Source organism: Hyperolius riggenbachi, chromosome 4 (genome assembly GCF_040937935.1).
Source record: "Hyperolius riggenbachi isolate aHypRig1 chromosome 4, aHypRig1.pri, whole genome shotgun sequence".
In the NCBI taxonomy this organism is placed as follows: Eukaryota; Metazoa; Chordata; class Amphibia; order Anura; family Hyperoliidae; genus Hyperolius; species Hyperolius riggenbachi.
In genome coordinates, this window is record NC_090649.1 from 118,398,359 (window position 1) to 118,416,413 (window position 18,055).

Here is an 18,055-nt window from a genome sequence, read left to right on the forward strand (position 1 = left end):
TAATATTCATTTTGCATAATATTCGCAAGATATGCAAAATCATGCTCAAAGAATCCACTGATATGTAGGTAGTAGAAAACACATCTTCACACAAAGCAGTGTCAGTGTAAAACACTTCACAGTGAGTCAGTGTGGAAGTCAGGGCCGCCATCAGAAATTTTGGGGCCCCTCACAAATCATCAGTCCGGGCCCCCCCCCCCCCCCCAAACTGAGAAATGTGCGTAGCCATTACATGTTGGCAGAGCTAGTTGGAGGCTTGCTGTCCACAAATTAATCACGAATAACCACGGTGGATACTCGTGATTCAAGTTAGCTCTAATTGCCACAGCTGAGCGGCTAGATGCGGCGGGGTTAATTACCCAGACCGCCGCTCTCCGCCCAGCGTTTCAACGAGATGCAAGTTTCCGAATGGACGCGTTGCAAGCCTCGATATCGAGCACTTCCTCCTTCAAGCCGGAAGGAGGAAGTGCTCCATCATTTTTTTAGAACCTCCCAGTTTTATTTTCTGTTTAAAAAAACTAAAAAAGTAGGTTTAATGCTATTGTCTCATATGGTAATGATTCAGCTTTTCCCATAGTCTCGCAGTTAGCAATCATGTGACCCCCAACAAGACAAATTCAGCAATCATAAGGCCCCCAACAAGACAAATTCAGCAATCATGAGGCCCCCAACAAGATAAATTCAGCAATCGTGAGACCCCCAACAAGACAAATTCAGCAATCATGAGGCCCCAACAAATCATGAGGTCCCCAACAAATCATGAGGCCCCCAACAAGACAAATTCAGCAATCTTGAGGCAATGAGGCTCCCAACAAATCATGAGGCCCCCAACAAGTAAAAATTCAATCATTAGGCCCCCAACAAGACAAATTCAGCAGACATGAGGCACATAATGCCCCCTTATTATGGTAGACACCTCTCACCTGGATTCTGACAGGGACCCCCAGGTTAGGTAGTGAGTGACATGGAGCCCCTTTAGCTAGTGAGTAAGTGACAGGGAGCCCCTTTAGCTAGTGAGTGAGTGACAGGGAGCCCTTTTAGCTAGTGAGTGAGTGACAGGGAGCCCCTTTAGCTAGTGAGTGAGTGACAGGGAGCCCCTTTAGCTAGTGAGTGAGTGACAGGGAGGCCCTTTAGCTAGTGAGTGAGTGACAGGGAGCCCCTTTAGCTAGTGAGTAAGTGACAGGGAGCCCCTTTAGCTAGTGAGTGAGTGACAGGGAGCCCTTTTAGCTAGTGAGTGAGTGACAGGGAGCCCCGTTAGCTAGTGAGTGAGTGACAGGGAGGCCCTTTAGCTAGTGAGTGAGTGACAGGGAGCCCCTTTAGCTAGTGAGTGAGTGACAGGGAGCCCCTTTAGCTAGTGAGTGAGTGACAGGGAGCCCCTTTAGCTAGTGAGTGAGTGACAGGGAGCCCCTTTAGCTAGTGAGTGAGTGACAGGGAGCCCCTTTAGCTAGTGAGTGAGTGACAGGGAGCCCCTTTAGCTAGTGAGTGAGTGACAGGGAGCCCCATTAGGCAGTGAGTGAGTGACAGGGAGGCCCTTTAGCTAGGGAGTGAGTGACAGGGAGGCCCTTTAGCTAGTGAGTGAGTGACAGGGAGCCCCATTAGGCAGTGAGTGAGTGACAGGGAGCCCCTTTAGCTAGTGAGTGAGTGACATGGAGGCCCTTTAGCTAGTGAGTGAGTGACAGGGAGCCCCATTAGGCAGTGAGTGAGTGACAGGGAGGCCCTTTAGCTAGGGAGTGAGTGACAGGGAGGCCCTTTAGCTAGTGAGTGAGTGACAGGGAGCCCCATTAGGCAGTGAGTGAGTGACAGGGAGGCCCTTTAGCTAGGGAGTGAGTGACAGGGAGGCCCTTTAGCTAGTGAGTGAGTGACAGGGAGCCCCATTAGGCAGTGAGTGAGTGACAGGGAGGCCCTTTAGCTAGGGAGTGAGTGACAGGGAGGCCCTTTAGCTAGGGAGTGAGTGACAGGGAGGCCCTTTAGCTAGTGAGTGAGTGACAGGGAGCCCCATTAGGCAGTGAGTGAGTGACAGGGAGCCCCTTTAGCTAGTGAGTGAGTGACAGGGAGGCCCTTTAGCTAGTGAGTGAGTGACAGGGAGCCCCATTAGGCAGTGAGTGAGTGACAGGGAGGCCCTTTAGCTAGGGACTGAGTGACAGGGAGGCCCTTTAGCTAGTGAGTGAGTGACAGGGAGCCCCATTAGGCAGTGAGTGAGTGACAGGGAGGCCCTTTAGCTAGGGAGTGAGTGACAGGGAGGCCCTTTAGCTAGTGAGTGAGTGACAGGGAGCCCCATTAGGCAGTGAGTGAGTGACAGGGAGGCCCTTTAGCTAGTGAGTGAGTGACAGGGAGGCCCTTTAGCTAGTGAGTGAGTGACAGGGAGCCCCATTAGGCAGTGAGTGAGTGAGTGACAGGGAGGCCCTTTAGCTAGGGACTGAGTGACAGGGAGGCCCTTTAGCTAGTGAGTGAGTGACAGGGAGCCCCATTAGGCAGTGAGTGAGTGACAGGGAGGCCCTTTAGCTAGGGAGTGAGTGACAGGGAGCCCCATTAGGCAGTGAGTGACAGGGAGGCCCTTTAGCTAGGGAGTGAGTGACAGGGAGGCCCTTTAGCTAGTGAGTGAGTGACAGGGAGCCCCATTAGGCAGTGAGTGAGTGACAGGGAGGCCCTTTAGCTAGGGAGTGAGTGACAGGGAGGCCCTTTAGCTAGTGAGTGAGTGACAGGGAGCCCCATTAGGCAGTGAGTGAGTGACAGGGAGCCCCATTAGGCAGTGAGTGAGTGACAGGGAGGCCCTTTAGCTAGGGAGTGAGTGACAGGGAGGCCCTTTAGCTAGTGAGTGAGTGACAGGGAGCCCCATTAGGCAGTGAGTGAGTGAGTGACAGGGAGGCCCTTTAGCTAGGGACTGAGTGACAGGGAGGCCCTTTAGCTAGTGAGTGAGTGACAGGGAGCCCCATTAGGCAGTGAGTGAGTGACAGGGAGGCCCTTTAGCTAGGGAGTGAGTGACAGGGAGCCCCATTAGGCAGTGAGTGACAGGGAGGCCCTTTAGCTAGGGAGTGAGTGACAGGGAGGCCCTTTAGCTAGTGAGTGAGTGACAGGGAGCCCCATTAGGCAGTGAGTGAGTGACAGGGAGGCCCTTTAGCTAGGGAGTGAGTGACAGGGAGGCCCTTTAGCTAGTGAGTGAGTGACAGGGAGCCCCATTAGGCAGTGAGTGAGTGACAGGGAGCCCCATTAGGCAGTGAGTGAGTGACAGGGAGGCCCTTTAGCTAGGGAGTGAGTGACAGGGAGGCCCTTTAGCTAGTGAGCGAGTGACAGGGAGCCCCCCCCAGCCGCCGCCGCTGCCTCCCCTACCTTGCCAGGCTGCCAGCAGCATCAGACCTCAAGATCAGCGGCGACCCGACCAGTAAGAGCGGGCGCTGGACGCACCCGCTCTATATGCGGAAGTGACGTCACTTCCGCATATCAGTGCGGGCGCTGGGTCCTAGCGCCCGCACTATTGTCGCCGCCTGATCGGGGTCTGACGCGGCGGCGGAGGCGGCGGCTAGAGGGATGGAGGGAGGGAGCAGTGGCCAGGGGAGGTTGAGCGGCGGTCGGCGGCACCCGCTAGGGCCGCGGCGGGGATGGGGCCCCCCTGCAGGCCCGGGCCCGTGACGGGAGTCACGGATGTCCCCCCCTGATGTCCCCCCCTGGAAGTACTCTAAGAGCTTGTTCACACTATGAGCGTTTTCAATTTTTATAAAGTGCTGACGATTTTAGAAATCTCTCTAAAAACAATTGTGCAATGATTTTCTAGGAGAGTGTTCTCATGTAAGCATTTAGATTTTATTAAAAACACGCTACATGTGCCATTTTCTGAGCGTTTTGGCTCAATGGAAGATATAGGGAAATCGTAAAAGCACTTGAAAAATCGCTTTGAATTGCAATTTTCCAAGCGCTTTTAAGAATAAATACATTGTATTTATTTATTTCTGGGTCAAAGAGTTCACTTCCTGTTTGACGTCAGGAAGTGAAAATCTTAATCTGAATCGCTTAGAAAACATGTTTAGAAAAGTGCTTACAAAAGCACTTTTCTATGTGCAAAGCGCTTTGAAAAGCACTCTATAAATCGTCTCTTGCGTCATCTCTTGCGATAGCACTGGTGATTTATAATGTGAACAAGGCCTTAGGGCCTGTACACATTGGCTGTGTTGCGCTGCGATTTTAGAGTCGCATGTGATTTTTCAATCACAAAGCCTTCATGAAAATACGGTAAATCGTGAGGCATGATATGATTTTAGAAAGCTACAATTGCGGTGCCTGCAGTGCTTTTTGAGTGCTCGCGTTTGTGCAGGAAAACCACAAGGCATGCAATTTTAATTGTGTTTTTTAGGCAAACAAAATATAGCCTCAGAAAAATCGCAATTGCATCGCAAATGCACAAAAATTGCAAGTAGAGTTTTGATTAAAAAATGCAATTGCATTGCCCTGCGTTTGCGATGGTGTTGGAGATTTCCCGTGTGTACAGGCCCTTAAACAAGAAGAAGTACTTTTTGACCTAACAAACTAGCCACTTTCTACTGCCACGGACATCTATAGGTGTTATGTGTTTTTGCATCCATCAGCCACAGACGTCTAAAGGCATTGACTTCTTTTGGGGTTAGTGCACTGCTATATACCGGTACTCATAGCATACAGAATAGATCTGAAAATAGGACCTATATACCTTGATCCAGGGCTTTACTGGCATCTGTGTATTTACGGCCCAAGAACAGGAAGGCATCCATCTTTTCTGGGAGTGGGATGAGACTGGTTGCAGAGTCTTTGAACATCAGATCTTTGCCGTGAGCAGAACCAAACAGTTTACACTCTGGTTTTTTCTGAATGTAATGAACAAATATATATTACAGTCATGGTACCAAGATAATAATTTCAATCTATAATTATCTGGCAGTTATCTGTCAAGCCAAAATGACTGCTTTCGATTGGTGGATGTTAACAGACTTAAAGTAGACGCTTTATATGCGTTTTTTCATGCGGCCCATAGACTTCCATTAACGGCAAAAACGCAGCGTTTTCCGCAACGCTTGCGTTTCTGCTAAGTGTGCACCTAGCCACAAGCATTGCTGCATTACATAGAGCCTGTCAGACTTGCTTGTAGCACTAATTATGTGGCAATAGTGGCAATCTGTGAGCCACTTTTGTTTTGGAAATATTAGTTAGATCCAACTAGGATCTAGTTGCTGCTTTGTGCTGCATTTTCATGCATTACGTTCATTCATATTGGCCAAAATTCACTAAGGGCTGTTCAATGAAATACATTAGGTCATAAAAATACCACATACAGAATTTTAAGAAAAAGACACCGAGAGCCCAATATGGTGTAGTATGCTAAGGACAATAGTGAATAATGTAATGTGAGAAGGTTATACTCACAAACAAGGGTTACCTCTGTGAATGCAGGTGAGGAGATTAGACCTGTCCTCACTCAGGGTTAAGAAGTCGCTCTCTGTAGATAGAAGAAAGGTAGGGGGTGGGTCCCCCTTCCACCAAGGGTGGACACTATAATGACTCAGAGGCACTATACGTGCTACCTGAGAGCTACTGTTTTGTCCAGGGGCGTAGCAATAGCCCTAGCAGCCATAGCAGCTGCTATGGGGCCCTTCAGCAAAGGGGGCCCAGTGGGTATTTGATGTAATCACTATTAGCTTTCTTGTGTTTATTCACCCTCTGACTTTATCTCAGTGCGCATAAACTATGTGCAGTGTTGAATGCATGGGAATGTAAATTACCCAATTAACTCATATCCACAGGGTAGGGGCAAGTGGCATTGCTTAAAGCGGATCCGAGATAAAAAGTAACTATAACAAGTTAGCTTCTCTATTTATCTTATCTAAAGTTTAGATAGTTTACACAGCAAATCTAGCTGCAAACAGCTTCAACAGTTTATGATCATTTATTCCTGTGATACAATGAGGGCAGCCATGTTCTGTTTGTCACAGGCTGAGGGCTGGAGATGCTATTAGCTTGCCTGTGTGTAAGTTCAGTCCCCTCTCCTCCTGCCTCCTCCCCTCTGCCTCTGAAATCAATGGCTAGTAACCTCCTCCTGTCCAGACTGAGCTCCCATAAGCCCTTGCTACCTGGGACAGAGTGCCAAGGCTCTCTGAAAAGCTGTGGGCGAGGCTTGTTTAGTTTATAGGGAATTAGAGTATTAAAACAAAACAAAAGAAGTATTTGGCTTGAGGAATGCTCTATAAACTATATGAAAGGAACACAATTATGCAAGGAGTAAAAGTTTATCTCGGATCCACTTTAAGAATGCCTATATCTAAGGGCCCCAAGAAAGTTTTGCTACGGGGCCCCATGATCTCTAGCTACGCCACTGGTTTTGTCCCCTGTTTTATTGCCTGATGAAGCGGGCTTGGTCCTGCGAAACGCGTTGCATCTATTGGGGTACTAATAAAGTGTTTATTTATGTCAGACAAGTAGTCTAGTCTGCTTTCGGAGGTAAGTTCACCACTGCCTCCCCAGCATATTTTAAAACTTTTAATTATAGTTTTTATTCTGCTGGCGCCTCTGTTCAGCAAAGTCATACAGAGTTTTAGACTTTTTTTTCACATTCACTAAAATTTCCTCACATGCGGCAATAGACCAGTAATATACTGAAAAATGTTGCTTCAATTCACTAAGCCATGTTCAGTAATGAAGTCTCACCAGCTGTGGAGGATGTCTCTGCTGCAAGCTGTGATTCTTTTCACAAGTGTCTGCATATGCAGTTCCTGTTTCTGTCCTGTGAAAAAAAAGGCTTCCTGCATCCCTTTAGATATGCATACATGCCACTAGAGGGCTCTCTTCTGTATATCAATGTATAGATCTGCACATCTAAAGGGGTATGGGAAAGCCTTTTTGGTCATCTTCTTCTTCTGCTCTGTGATTCTCGTGTCCCACCCACAAATTCGGATCAAATGAGGGTGAGAAGCAGGACTGTGTGGCTCTACCCATTGTCTGATTAGATTAAGGCCTCTTTTCCACGAACTGTTGAGCTGTGTGCTCAGCAAGCAGTTGCCAGGCAGCAGTGAGCAGTTACCAGGCAGCAGCAAGCAGTTGTGAGAGTTTGAGAGGCATTTCACTGCCTGTAAACAGTTCGTGGAAAAGAGGCCTAAGTTAGATCATAGTAAAATATCAGTAAAGATTACCGATATATTACTATTGTAATTAAGTAGTAGATTATATGTAATTTTATCGATATTCTACAAGCGACTATTTACAGCGCCCTTTTTTCCAGGCACCTTGTTTTACATGTACACAAATCAGCTTGATTGTATTACTGGTTATCAAAGGTAAAGCAACATATTTACCTGAGCATCTTCCAGGAATTGAGTGACAGTTTTAATTTTGTCCTCTTTGTCTGCAGTTACCACAGCATGAGATGGTAGTTGTCCCCAGTAACAATTCTTATAGTCTTCAACTGGTTTCCTTGTGTTATCCAGACACAGCAGCTCAGTGTTCTTCTTGCATTCCTCTGCAGGTGAATGTAAATGCATAGATTCATATGAAGAAGACTAACAAATGAACATTACTGCGATTGCACAACTGCTAACTTACCGACCATCAGGATATGATATGACCCAGATAAAGGTTGCAAGCTTTGCCACCTAACAGCAGATAGTTGTGCTTCCTATTTCAATATCATCAGCCAGTTCCCAGTTATTTGTAGATAAGTAAACTTTTTGCTATGCCATGCTTGACTCGCTGTCAGTTTAGCTAGACATGGCTGAAAATGATTAGTAGAAATTTAGGCACCGCGAACTAAGCTAGGCTTAGGTGTAGCTATAGTAAAATATCAGTATTCAATACTGATATTTTACGATAGTTTTTATACACCTAATATATGTTACAGAAGTGTATAAGCTGAGGTACCCACTTTTCCCTCAGAAACCAGGAAAAAGTAATTGACTCACATATAAGCCCCCTCCCCTGTGTAGCCCCCTCCACAGTAGCTAGTTGTGCCCCAGTACAAGTCAGCCCTCCTCTCTATAGCCAGATGTTCCCCAAGGATGATACAGCTGTTTCTCAAGATGCCAGTAGATGGGGTCATAGATATGAGACACAGCAAATGCCACACAGGAAGAATCCCTGACCATTGTACCACTGACACGCTGCTGGCACACTCCACTCCACAAGCCAGGGGACATAGGTAGTTTTGAGCAGCGCACTCTGCACACCATGTTGCAGGGGTTGGGGGCACGGACACAGCAGAGAGTCTGTTGGCAAGAGCAGGATCACTAGTGCACGATCCTTACGCTCCTCTGCCAGTAACAAATCTGCTCCACCATCCGTTCTTCTCCACTGACTCACATATGTGCATAGGGGGTAACTTTTCAACACATTTTTCATGCTGAAAAATTAGGCTTATATGTGATTATATACTATCTATCTATCTATCTATCTATCTATCTATCTATCTATATACATAGCATATCATCCTTTCATCCGGAACGGGGGGGGGGGGGGGGCGCATCCTCTCAGCAAAAATTCTACAATCTGCCCTGCCCGCAGTGTTGCCAACCTTTCACATTATTTTTTACTGACAAATACCTAAAAATGTACTGACAAAAGATTGTTTTTACTGAGAAAATCCCCTGCTCCGCACGCAGCGCGGCATGCTGAAAAATGGGCGTGGTCATGCACCAGATTGTGGGCGTGGTCATGGGTGGGGCCAAATATACATGATTTTAGTAGTGCTGCAAAAGGTCTGCCGGGGAAGTTTGAGCTCTGCCATAGTGTTTCCCCCCTTCCCCCAAAATACATGTAATCTTACAACATTTCACCAAAAATCTACGGAACAATACAGATATGGCAGTGGTTCCCTAAAAATAGATGTAATCTGGCAGCAGCGATTCCCCCAAAATACACATAATCTGTCAATAGTTCCCCAAAATACACTTAATCTGACAGCAGTGGTTCCCCAAAAATAGGTAGCCCCAGGTCTATAGGTGTCCCCAGAATAGGTGGCCAGTGGTATAGATGTCCCCAGAACAGGTAGCCAGGGGTATATGTGCCCAGTATATGTAGGCCATGTACTTTCCTTTCCTCGCCATGTACAAATGTAAGTAACTTTGGTCAGCTGCTCCCATGTAATAGCATTGCTTATTGATGTTTATGCAGAGCTTCTGTTTGGTTTCAAGGTGCGTTTGTGGTTTCTTGGGGGGGCTCAGCGCACCTCTGATTGGTGGCCATTCGGAGGCGGCCTGGTGATGCGCTGATCCACCTTTGCGCAATAACTTATTTTTAAACCAGGTAGAAATTAATTTGAATGATGCACTACAAAGACAACACGTTTCACGGGTACTAACCCGCTTCCTCAGGTCAATAAAAAGAGGCGCCTACACTCATGATCACTGCTGACTTACGCAGTTTTTATTGACCTGAGGAAGTGGGCCAGTAACCGTGAAACTCGTTGTCTTTGTTGTGCATCATTAAAATTAAAATTAATTTCTACCTATGTGGATTGTTCATTGATAGAGGTAAGACATGATTACTTAAAAGTGGACCCAAATTAAAAATGCAAGATTTCAGAGATAAAATCTATTTTCTAAATTATAATAATAAATGGCAGCCTTTTTTGAGATGCATGATGACAAATATAAAATATTTTACATTTATTGGAGGAAACCCTCCCTTCCTTTCATATTGCTGGGACAGAATCCGGCAAACTGGTGGAGTAGGTGGTGTCCGGCAAAGGATGAATTGCTAATGGATGCCACCTGTATAACCCTAGTTATAAAAAGAGATGGGTAAAAAGCATGCACTGAAATGCATCTTAGGTTTGAAGGAGTGTTTATTTATCTTTGTATGTGTCAGAGTGGTGCAACTAAATATTTTGAATTAAAAAAAATGTTTGGTTTGGGTCCACTTTAAATACTATATGACTTAAAGTTAATGTATATTCTGGGCGCCTCCTACACATATTTTATCTATTTTTGTTTTAAATTACTACAACCAGAAATGTGTCAGTTAGTGGCAGGAGCACAGAGTTTATTGATCAACAGGCGATGGGACATTATGACTAGTGATGGTGCTGTCTAGGAGAACTCTGGAGAAGCATGTGCTTTCTTTGACCAGCAGATACATTACCAAAGCTCTGATTTGTTGTGATCACATCCTGCTTTAGCACATGATAATGACTAGCAAATCAGAGACTTACATATCTATTACCTGACCAAACTGATCTTATGCTTTTCCATGAGTTTTCCTAGACATGACATTGCTAATTATGACTGATGTGTATTATCTTGCCTTATTTATTTCCTTTTAAACAATACCCAATACCTGGCAGTCCTGCTGATCATTCCGGTATCCCTAGTGTCTTTATGCATACAGTAAAAAATGGCGCGGAGGAAATAATGGCGCACTGTCGCACTGTTCTGCCGATTATAAAACGCTATTTACCGTTTTAATGTAAATCCATTAAAACGGTAAATAGCGTTTTATAAAACAGCAGAACGGTGTGCCATTGAACAATGCAGGGAGCTAGCAGAGGGGGTCGGGCTGGCAGCGGAGGTCGGGCTGGAGAGACAGCGGGCTGGCAGCGGAGGTCGGGCTGGAGAGACAGCGGGCTGGTAGCGAGGTCAGGATGGAGAGACAGCGGGCTGGCAGCGGAGGTCGGGCTGGAGAGACAGCGGGCTGGCAGCGGAGGTCGGGCTGGAGAGACAGCGGGCTGGTAGCGAGGTCAGGATGGAGAGACAGCGGGCTGGCAGCGGAGGTCGGGCTGGAGAGACAGCGGGCTGGCAGCGGAGGTCGGGCTGGAGAGACAGCGGGCTGGTAGCGAGGTCAGGATGGAGAGACAGCGGGCTGGCAGCGGAGGTCGGGCTGGATAGACAGCGGGCTGGCAGCGGAGGTCGGGCTGGAGAGACAGCGGGCTGGCAGCGGAGGTCGGGCTGGAGAGACAGCGGGCTGGCAGCGAGGTCAGGATGGAGAGACAGCGGGCTGGCAGCGGGGGTCGGGCTGGAGAGGCAGCGGGGTCAGGGTGGAGAGGCAGCGGGCTGGCAGCGGGGGTCGGGCTGGAGAGACAGTGGGGGTCGGGCTGGAGAGACAGCGGGGTGGAGGGAGGATTACGCAGCATGTGTATACATTACCTCGTCCCGGCCGGCGATCGCTCCTTCACTTCATAGCTTGCACGAGTCCTGCATCCAGCCAATCACCATGCGGAAACTGAAGCCGCATGGTGATTGGCTGGATGCAGGACTCGTGCAAGCTATGAAGTGAAGGAGCGATCGCCGGCCGGGACGAGGTAATGTATACACATGCTGCGTAATCCTCCCTCCACCCCGCTGTCTCTCCAGCCCGACCCCCGCTGCCAGCCCACTGCCCGCTGCCTCTCCACCCTGACCCCGCTGCCTCTCCAGCCCGACCCCCGCTGCCAGCCCACTGCCTCTCCAGCCCAATCACTGCAAAAAAATATTAACATATAAAACGATAAATATCGTTTTAAGTGCAGCGCCAGCGCCATTCTGACACTATTGGCGCTGTGCGCCATTTTTGCCTGTCCCCGTCTTTATCACACACCTGAAACAAACATGCAGCTAATCTTGTCAGATTTTTATCACAAACGTCTGATCTGCATGGTTGTTCAGGGTCTATGACTTGAAGTATTATGCTGGGCATACACGGGTCGATCTGGTGGGCGATTAGCTGCTGGATCGACTCCCGCCGCGTCCCCGCTCGTCCGCGCGTGCGCCCGGATCGATTCCCGCTCGTCCTCGCCGGCGTTTCTTATCTTCCACTCGATTCGCCGCTATTGTCCGCCCACGGGTATCGAGCGCGGAATCAATCCACGCGGTGATCAGACACGTCGGATATTATCAATCGAGCCATCAGGCTCGATTGATAAGCCTCCCTCGACGCCGTGTATGCCCAACATTAGAGGCAGAGAATCAGCAGGATAGCCAGGCAACTAGTATTGTTTAAAAGTAAATAATTATGGCAAGCTCCAAATACCTCTCACTTACAACTGTTACCCCAGACAGTTGGAGACAATGTTCACATACAGGTACCTTAGTTCACCTGTTATGGTACTGTCCCAAGATACTTCCCTTTAAGGATGAAGTAGAAACCATCTTAACTAAATTTGTGGATACTAGCTTTAACCACCTTAGCGGTATCGACGAGCTCAGCTTGTCCATTACCGCCAGAGGGTGCTGGGCCGATTCTTACCAAATAAAAAGCAGCACACGCAGCCGGCACTTTGCCAGCCGCGTGTGCTGTCTGATCGCCGCCGCTCTGCGGTGATCCGCCGCGAGCAGCGGCGAAAGAGGGTCCCCCCAACCGCCTGAGCCCTGCGCAGCCGGAACAGATAGTTCCGGCCAGCGCTAAGGGCTGGATCGGAGGCGGCAGACGTCAGGACGTCGGCTGACGTCCATGACGTCACTCCGCTCGTCGCCATGGCGACGAAGTAAGCAAAACACGGAAGGCCGCTCATTGTGGCCTTCCGTGTTACTTTTGGCCGCCGGAGGCGATCAGAATAACGCCTCCGGAGCGCCATCTAGTTTTTTTTTAATTTAAAAAAAACCCTCCTGCAGCCGCCCTGGCGATCTTAATAGAACGCCAGGGTGGTTAAACTATCCTCCAAAATGGCCTTATTCTCTACTGATCTAGACCAAATCCCTAAAAATTTTAGACTGGTTTGTACTCACATTTTATGTATTGCCCGCCAACTAATAGTTTCCAACTGGAAACAAACGGACAGACCTAGCATCAGCCAACTAATACATATACTTAAATTCAACTTACAAATGGAGAGATTCTTCAAACTGCGCAAACTGTAACCCCAGCTACCACTGTTGGGAGAGTCTGGGTTCTTACAGTGTTATAATTGGAAGACACAAAGTAGTTAGCAACTATTATTGGCTGTATAGCAATTAGGAAGTTTCCGTTTAGACAATAGCCCTAATATGATTCGAGAGTTAACCCCTATAGTTTGTAGTAGGAAAGTTGTATGTAGTGTTTGGGATAATGCTCAAACATCTGATGTATCCTAAAGAAGTTTATTGTTTAATATCAGTAGAATATGCATATAGTGTTGTGTGTTATGTGTTTTTAATTCTATGTAAAGTAAATGATTGTATTCATATACGATATATTACTTCGTGTATTATATGCTTTTGAAAACTTCAATAAAAATGTATTGATAAAAAAAAAAAAAGCTCAGGTATATCATCTATAAATACAGTACAAACAAATATCTCAATTACCTTTCATAATGTGCTTGACAAAAGCCACATCTCCTTTACCCTGTTTCAGACAGCTGAATGAAAAAAACAAAACAAAAACATAAATCTACTTAGTACAATTGTTAAAGAATAATAAATGTTATCTGAGCTGCTATGTCTTATGTCATTTATCCTAGAATAGTGACTTAAAGGACCTCTGACGCGAAAATCTTAACATTTAAAATACATGTAAACGTACACAAAAAAGAAGTACGTTTCTTTCAGAGTAAAATGAGCCATACATTACTTTTCTCCTACGTTGCTGTCACTTACAGTAAGTAGTAGAAATCTGATATAACTGATAGATTTTGGACTAGCCCATCTTCTCATAGGAGATTCTCAGGGTTTTCTTTATTTTTAAAAGCACTCAGTGAATGGCAGTTGATCTGTCAAACTGCCAAAAAAGTGTGCAGCGAGCAGGGAGGCTGGCCAGCATCTTTGTATAAATCTTTTTCAGGGAATGTTTTTATTAACCTCCTTGGCGGTAACCCCGAACGGAGGTTTCCTCCGGCCCTGCTGTGCCGGTTTGTTTAATTTTTTTTGCTGCATGCAACTAGCTGCGTCAGCACACCGATCGCCGCCGCCCCGCGCTCGATCGCCGCTATCCGTCGCCCCGCGCGCCCCCCCCCCAGACCCCGTGCGCTGCCTGGCCAATCAGTGCCAGGCAGCGCTGAGAGGTGGTTCGGGACTCCCAATGACGTCCCGACGTCGGGGACGTTGGTGACATCATCCCGCCCTGTCGCCATGGCGACGGGGGAAGCCCTCCAGGAAATCCCGTTCCTTGAACGGTATTTCCTGATCGGAGATCGCCGAAGGCAATCGAAGCGAGCCGGGGAATGCCGCTGAGCAGCGGCTATCATGTAGCGAGCCCTGGGCTCACTACATGATATAAAAAAAAAACAAAAACTGCTGCGCTGCCTTCTGGTGGAATTTTTTATACCGCCAGGAGGGTTAAGAATAAAGTCCATGCTGAGAATCCCCCATGAAGAGATGGACTAACCCAAAACCTGTCGGTGATGTCAGATTTCTACTACCTACTGTAAGTGACAGCAACATAGGAGAAAAGTCATTTATGGCTCATTTTACTCTGAAAGAAATGCACTTCTTCTTTGTATGTGTTTTAAATTTTAAGATTTTTGCGACCGTTCCTCTTTAAAGAAGTCATAGAATTTCAACTCAAGCCTGAAGTTGACTCGCTATGCATTGGAGGGAATGCAAGTGGCAGAACGTACCATGTTCCCTTCTGTAGACAGAAATTTGTAAGATAGAGCAAGTGGCAACCACTTAACACATAAAGATATAGAAGAGAGGGCATGTCACAACCTTTGCTGTACTTGTACCCACAGAGTGAAGTAGGATGGAGGACAAGTTCCAGCCTGTTCCCTTCTGTTACTTTTCCCAATCCCCTTCTATTCAAAGAAGAGAGAGGTAGAACAAAAGGCCTGCATCCCTCCACTGAAAGAAGCAAGATGGAAGGCTACTTGCAACATAGACAATGAGCAGAATAGTGGCGTAGTGGTTAGCACTCTCGCCTTGCAGCACTGGGTTCCTGGTTTGAATCACAGCCATGGACCTATCTGCATGGAGTTTGTATGTTCTCCCCATGTTTAGATGAGTTTCCTTTGGGCACTCCGGTTTCCTCCCACAACCCAAAACATACAGATAAGTTGATTGGCTTCCACCTAAAATTGGCCCTAAATTATGATACATACAGTACATGATATAGACCTTGGACTATGGTAGGGATTAGATTGTGAGCCCCTCTGAGGGACAGTTAGTAACACAATATACTCTACAGCGCTGCAGAAGATGTTGGTGCTACAGTGGAGGAAATAATTATTTGACCCCCTCACTGATTTTGTAAGTTTGTCCAATGACAAAGAAATGAAAAGTCTCAGAACAGTATAATTTCAATGGTAGGTTTATTTTAACAGTGGCAGATAGCACATCAAAAGGAAAATCGAAAAAATAACCTTAAATAAAAGATAGCAACTGATTTGCATTTCATTGAGGGAAATAAGTTTTTGAACCCCTACCAACCATTAAGAGTTCTGGCTCCCACAGAGTATTTAGACACTTCTACTCAATTAGTCACCCTCATTAAGGACACCTGTCTTAACTAGTCACCTGTAAAAAAGACACATGTCTACAGAATCACTCAATCAAGCAGACTCCAAACTCTCCAACATGGGAAAGACCAAAGAGCTGTCCAAGGATGCCAGAGACAAAATTGTAGACCTGCACAAGGCTGGAATGGGCTACAAAACCATTAGCAAGAAGCTGGGAGAGAAGGTGACAATTGTTGCTGCGATTGTTCGAAAATGGAAGGAGCACAAAATGACCATCAATCAACCTCGCTCTGGGGCTCCACGCAAGATCTCACCTCGTGGGGTGTCAATGGTTCTGAGAAAGGTGAAAAAGCATCCTAGAACTACACGGGAGGAGTTAGTGAATGACCTCAAATTAGCAGGGACCACAGTCACCAAGAAAACCATTGGAAACACATTACACCGCAATGGATTAAAATCCTGCAGGGCTCACAAGGTCCCCCTGCTCAAGAAGGCACATGTGCAGGCCCGTCTGACGTTTGCCAATGAACACCTGAATGATTCTGTGAGTGACTGGGAGAAGGTGCTGTGGTCTGATGAGACCAAAATAGAGCTCTTTGGCATTAACTCAACTCGCTGTGTTTGGAGGAAGAAAAATGCTGCCTATGGCCCCCAAAACACCGTCCCCACCATCAAGCATGGGGGTGGAAACATTTTGCTTTGGAGGTGTTTTTCTCCTAAGGGCACAGGACAACTTAATCGCATTAAGGGGAAAATGGACGGAGCCATGTATCGTGAAATCCTGAACAACAACCTCCTTCCCTCTGCAAGGAAACTGAAAATGGGTCGTGGTTGGGTGTTCCAGCACGACAATGACGCAAAACATACAGCAAAGGCAACAAAGGAGTGGCTCAAGAAGAAGCACATTAAGGTCATGGAGTGGTCCAGTCAGTCTCCGGACCTTAATCCAATAGAAAACCTATGAAGGGAGCTCAAGCTCAGAGTTGCACAGAGACAGCCTCGAAACCTTAGGGATTTAGAGATGATCTGCAAAGAGGAGTGGACCAACATTCCTCCTAAAATGTGTGCAAACTTGGTCATCAATTACAAGAAACGTTTGACCTCTGTGCTTGCAAACAAGGGTTTTTCCACTAAGTATTAAGTCTTTTATTGTTAGAGGGTTCAAAAACGTATCTCACTCAATGAAATGCAAATCAGTTGCTATCTTTTATTTAAGGTTATGTTTTCGATTTTCCTTTTGATGTGCTATCTGCCACTGTTAAAATAAACCTACCATTGAAATGATACTGTTCTGAGACTTTTCATTTCTTTGTCATTGGACAAACTTACAAAATCAGTGAGGGGTCAAATAATTATTTCCTCCACTGTATATTCCTGGTAAATACTAAATAATAATAGACTACAACCCTCCAGGAAGATGTTGCAGAAGGAATCAGGGTGCTGCAGTTATGATCAAAGATGCAGAAGATCACCTGCATCCACTTCGCAGCTTATTAAAATAATTTTGGATTAATATATGCAACACTAAATTATAAATGTGGAAATTAGGTCACTAATCTCAGTTTGCAGTACTAGAGATTTCAATCCTAACCAGGATACTAAAGTATCTGTATGGCCTTTGTATCCTCTTTCCTCTGGTGATCCAGTTTCTTTCCAGTTCCAAAAAACATACTGGTAGATAGGCTAAATTATAATGGTCAAAACTAGCCCTAGTCTGCTGAGACGTATAGATTGTGAGTCCTGCTGAGGGACCATCAATTCTATGAGTGGTTCAATGTTCTCAGTACAAGATCATAACCATTATTGCCTACTTTTAGCTATGGGGTTTATACATTTCTTTTTTCTTTAAACTGGACCCGAACTCATGCACAGGACCCAAGGAAAACACAGATTAATCCACTCTATGTTTAGAGTGAAAAGCATGTCTAATTCTCCTTCATCTGTAAGTAATCACAAGTGTAATTTGATTTCTCAACTGTGTTAGCACAGGAATCTCAGCAGTCCTAGGCAGCCTCGGCTAATTTGTAAACACAGGATGTTAACCCTTTGTCTGCTTCCATGAAAGCAGGAAGTAGAAACACGGCAGATTTACTGCCGGAGTTCTGTGAGCTGCAACAAGTAAATGTTTTCTTTAAAGGTTATTATGCTGTTGCGTATCTTTTAGAGCAGAGAGGAAGTTCTGAATTCAGGTCCACTTTAAAGGACAAGTCATATATGCATTTGAGTTCTTTCTGACATCCTGTTAAATTCCCCCTGACATTGCAGCTACACAGAGGAATGACCATCTGGATTCAAATAAGAGGATGTACACTTGTTCTAAAAGACATAAAATACAGATGGGACAGCAAACCTTTTCAATAAATCTCCATTTTTATTTACTTGACATCACAAAAACGTTCTATAAATTGTTAGACAAAACAGAGCCATGGAGGACATCTTTTCTCAAGGATACATAGAGCTGCTCAAATCCGGAACCGGGAGATACCCGGATAGTTGCTATCCGGATATCTCTCAGTAAACCTGTGCGGGGTGGGCGGGGGGGCAATCTTACCTGTCTGACGTCTTCTTCGGTCCGTCCCTCGGCGCCTCCCACGATGCGCTCCACGCGCGTCACGTGATTACAAACACTTCCTGCCTCAACCCGGAAGGAGGAAGTGTTTGTAATCACGTGACCACCGCTTGGACCGCATCGTGGGAGGCGCCGAGGGACGGACCGAAGAAGACGTCAGACAGGTAAGATTGAAGCACAGGTAACTGGGAGAT

General features: G+C 46.4%; 1 protein-coding gene across 1 annotated transcript in view; it reads right to left on the reverse strand.

The window, feature by feature from the left end:
• The window catches only part of LOC137571407 (serotransferrin-A-like), a 91,922-nt gene that overhangs the window by 41,687 nt on the left and 32,180 nt on the right, over nucleotides 1-18,055 (reverse strand). The window contains exons 6-8 of the mRNA XM_068280442.1: nucleotides 13,206-13,258; nucleotides 7,311-7,474; nucleotides 4,679-4,832 (exon numbers count right to left, since the gene is read on the reverse strand). Coding sequence (XP_068136543.1) covers nucleotides 4,679-4,832; nucleotides 7,311-7,474; nucleotides 13,206-13,258 — 371 coding nt within the window. The remainder of the gene's footprint in view (nucleotides 1-4,678; nucleotides 4,833-7,310; nucleotides 7,475-13,205; nucleotides 13,259-18,055) is intronic.